Genomic DNA, 4,206 nt, shown 5'->3' with positions numbered 1-4,206 from the left:
CCACGCACGACGCGACGGACGGACGGACGAGAACGGACGGCCGGACGCCACGCACGGACGGCGGACGATCGTGCGATTCTCACAAGCTGATCTGACTATGTCAGATGAGTCTAAGATGAACGAAGAGTAGATAATAAACACATGTGTTATTAATCTACTTCTTTGTAAAAACGTATAGCTGCAAGCCTGCAAAGGAAATTTCGCGCGACCACCAATTATATGATATTCTGATTGATCCTTGATATTTGAATAGACTCTCTGATATTCATATACAACTGCTCCGTCGTGGAATTACTGGACGCAAAGCAGCTCCCACTCTTCTAGTCTCCCCCTACTCTCTCTCCCTCCCCCTCTCCTCTCCTCCGCTCTCGCCTCTCGCCTCTCCCTCTCCTCTCTCCTCTCCCTCTCTCTCGTCTCTCTCTCTCTCTCTCTCTCTCTCTCCTCTCCTCGGTCTCTCTCTCATCTCTCTCTCATCTCTCTCTCCTCTCTCTCTCGCTCTCTCTCCGTGTCTCTCTGTCTCTCTGCGTCTCTCTGTCTCCCTGTTCTCGATTCTCCTCTCTCTCTGGTCTCTCTGTCTCTCTTCTCTTTGCTCTCTCTGGTGCGTCTCGTGTCTGTCTGGCTGTTTTTGTGCTGTCCGGGTCTGGTTGGGTGTCTGTCTGTCCCCTCTCGTCCGTGGGTCTGGTCTCTCTGAGCGATGGAGGTGGGAGAGATGAGGAGAAGATCGGATGTTCTCTCTCGTTCTCTCTTGCTTTCTCTGCATCTCTCTTCTGCTCTTTCTCTCTCTCTCTTTCTCTGCCTCTCTCTCTCATCTCTCTCTGCTCTCTCTCTCTCTCTGCTGGCTCTCTCTCTCTGACTCTCTCTCTCTCTCTCTGTGTGTCTCTCTCTGTGTGTGTCTCTCTCTGCCTGATATATCGGCCGATTCTTAATAGAAATGGCACAAGCATAATTTGATTTCCCACGCATACAGATGGTTGTGACAGATACAAATGGATTGTAGAACATAAGCTATTATGTCATAAGCTTGTCAAATATTAAAGCTATTACTATTTTTAATTTCAATAGGGTATTAGGCGAAAGTGGTGAGAGAAGCTACGTTGAGAGCTCTCACTTGATGTCAACATCAGCTGAAGGTGTAGAAAGTATCGCTACAAGTAGTACAAGTGAAGCATAACCTTGTACACCAAGATTTGCAGAAAGTACTCCGACCAGGACAGGTACATTGACGGGGTCAGCCCTATAGAACGAAGGACCGATAGACCGAATATTGCAAAGGGTTAGGGTTAGGGAGTAGGCGTAGGCGCTAAAGTATCGCTACAAGTAGTACAAGTGAAGCACAATTAACCTTGTACACCAAGATTTGCAGAAAGTACTCCGACCAGGACAGGTACATTGCCACTGAATTCTTACTTTGTTACATATTGTGGCCTACTCAATTGTTTACAAACATCAATTTTCTGTTATCTAATGCACAAACAATCGTAACAATGCTTGTCTAAATATTTTCTACATGTATACGGAAAATATGAAGAGAATTACACTTTGGTTTTGTCATTTTATTTATTCAAAATTCGACCATAATTTGTTTTCTGGAAAATGCTGACAATTAATATAATATGGAAACATATATTATATAGTCTGCAGCTTTTTAGACATGCATACTCCAGAATTTGAAATAAAAAACAGTAACAATTCAGTCATCTTTTAGAATGTTTTAGTAATTTAACTTTTTTTGCAAACTAACAAAATTTTATACAGAGTTTAACATTTTAGTCTGCATTATATATTTTTTTCATTAACAGGGACAGCAAATTGATGTTCTATATTCTATATTAGAAGAATGAAAACACTCAAACTGGAAAAGCTGTTTTATATTTTTAAAACATGGCAATAGCACATTAACAAATTTGCTATTTTCTCTATCTTAATTTCTATCTCCTTCGCTGATCTTGCTAACACATGTTGCATATTTTTAGGGATACTGTTGACAGTCGCACACCGTTCCTATCACAAGCAGAAGCAGAAGTTGGCAGATGTGTAAGTACTATTCAAGTTGGTGAGGTTTAGAGGGATCAGTTTGGAGGGCCAACTACAGAGGTTAAAGTTGCTGAACCTCGCAATAAAAAGCCTATATAGACCTACTGTGAGCATACTTGCAGTATGCAAACATCACGAAAAATTAATGTTCTCATTTAGCCAGAAATGTGCTCCAACCCTTGGGATTTTCAAATCAATGTCTGACGCAGTTTCGCTGTATCTTCGGCGTATAGATACAATAACTTATGTTGAGCGAATGGGGTACGCTAGCGCAAATAGTTCCTAGAAAGAAAAAAACTATAACTGCATGTTCCTAATTAGTTGTAGTGAGTATTTACATCATAGACGAGCTCACAGAGTAGGTATACCTATGCATTTTGCTGCAATAAAATGCAGTTTTAATGTCGATAATATAATAGCTATATTTATGTTGACCTATATATATATGCTGACTACTATTTTGTGTAATATTATTACAATAAAACGCGTACCTAACGAATATAATACTGGTAAAACTGCTGCAGTGATGCACATTTTAGATTGAATGTGCCACTATGTCTCATGATTAACCCTATCTTTACAGAGAAAAGGTAATGAATCGGAGTCAGATTGAAGATGACATATTTGGTGTGAATCACCATGAGGACTCGCCTGCGAAATCTGGTAGCGAAGACGCTGACCCAGACTACTTGCCAACATCACCCCAAGTACTGTGGAGTGATGCACTGTACAAAGAAAACCTTGAAATGGTCATTGAGGAGGAAAAATGCATATGCTTTAAAGGACCAGGGTCTTTGCGCGCAAGTTGATTGTTTATAGATGGCGCAATGGTTTTCGCCCGGGCGTTTACTCGCCGTGAAACTGCTGCGGCCGAGAACTTCATTGTATATACACTAAAGATATACAATTTTTAGGCGCGTTCAATTTTTAGGCGCTAATACAAAGATGATATTCACAGTGTCAATATACAAAGATTGTCTATTCACAGTGCTTGGATATAGGTGGGATAATAGCATGTCCAATATTTAGATATATGCCGTATTGCCATGTAACCTGAATTTTACCGTATATATGCGATAATATTCCATATTATATAAAATTCCATTTCGTTTGTATTAAGTGCTGTTGTTAGCAGCTTCCACAGAATGGTACTAAAAATGTCCACATCACTTCTGGCATAGAAGGGCGAGCTGGGGGGGGGGGGGTAATTAAGTCTTCTCCTTTTAATTATTTACAATGTTTCATTAGAGACTAAACTTGCGTCCTGCGTATTGCGCGGTAATAATGCAGACACAGACATAGACATGCATAGACGTAGATGTAGACTAAAATGTACACTAAGACTTGTACAGTGGGACCAAGGTCCGTGACGTCCACGGGTTGAATTCTTGAGACAATCGCACGTGCGTGGCGCACACAATCACACTTCCGGTCCTCGCCATGTTTGTTAAATTTTTAAGAAATGTCGAGGTTTAGGTGCCGTGCGTTATAACGTGTTACTGTGAGATAACATATATAGAATTTCATCTTTGTATTGTGCGTGGATTCAATCAAGAGATAGCGAGGACTACGCAGACATAGCGTGCAGTGTTCGTGCAAGATCACAGACGAAATAAATGGATAGGCCCTACATGCGTTGAAGGACATACGTTATCAGAACACAGCGAGATCTAGAGTGCGGTAGGCCTACGTACATGTTACTATAAATGTTAAAATATAAATATGGCATTAATTGTACCAGTCACATTTATTGTGGTGCTCTAGTATACTTGTAGGCCTACATACAGCATTACAACAATATTTCGTACGGTTTATCGCACAGGCACACGAAATGTTTTTACTATACCAAAGTCTTAATGTTTCTTAGCTCCAAGAAACGGTATTGCTAAGGTTAGAATACCTAGACAATCCGTCTAGGTAGGTTGGATTGTTTAGGTACAATTGGTAAGGTTAGAATACCTATAGACAATCCGTCGCACAGCCTGGTCGGGCTATAAATGTTTCTCTACTCTATTTCACCTATAATCACCTGTAAATGCCAGTCAAACGCTCATCCGCAGCACGCAAGTACACCGCACGCCCGCGCTGTGCACAAACAACATGAATAAGAGAGTTATTCATGTTATTTCTCATTCATGTTATTATTCATTCATTCATTATTATTCATTATTC

General features: G+C 40.7%; 1 protein-coding gene across 1 annotated transcript in view; it reads left to right on the top strand.

The window, feature by feature from the left end:
• The window catches only part of LOC106806662 (polyhomeotic-like protein 2), a 36,321-nt gene extending 33,478 nt beyond the window's left edge, over positions 1 to 2,843 (top strand). Inside the window, exons 10-11 of the mRNA XM_014808674.1 lie at positions 1,974 to 2,034; positions 2,618 to 2,843. Coding sequence (XP_014664160.1) covers positions 1,974 to 2,034; positions 2,618 to 2,843 — 287 coding nt within the window. The remainder of the gene's footprint in view (positions 1 to 1,973; positions 2,035 to 2,617) is intronic.
• The last annotated feature ends 1,363 nt before the right edge of the window (positions 2,844 to 4,206 follow it).

The sequence above is a fragment of the Priapulus caudatus genome, unplaced genomic scaffold (genome assembly GCF_000485595.1).
Source record: "Priapulus caudatus unplaced genomic scaffold, Priapulus_caudatus-5.0.1 Scaffold172, whole genome shotgun sequence".
Taxonomy (NCBI): domain Eukaryota; kingdom Metazoa; phylum Priapulida; class Priapulimorpha; order Priapulimorphida; family Priapulidae; genus Priapulus; species Priapulus caudatus.
Note: the sequence above shows the minus strand (reverse complement) of the source record. Positions and strands in the feature narration are given on the sequence as shown.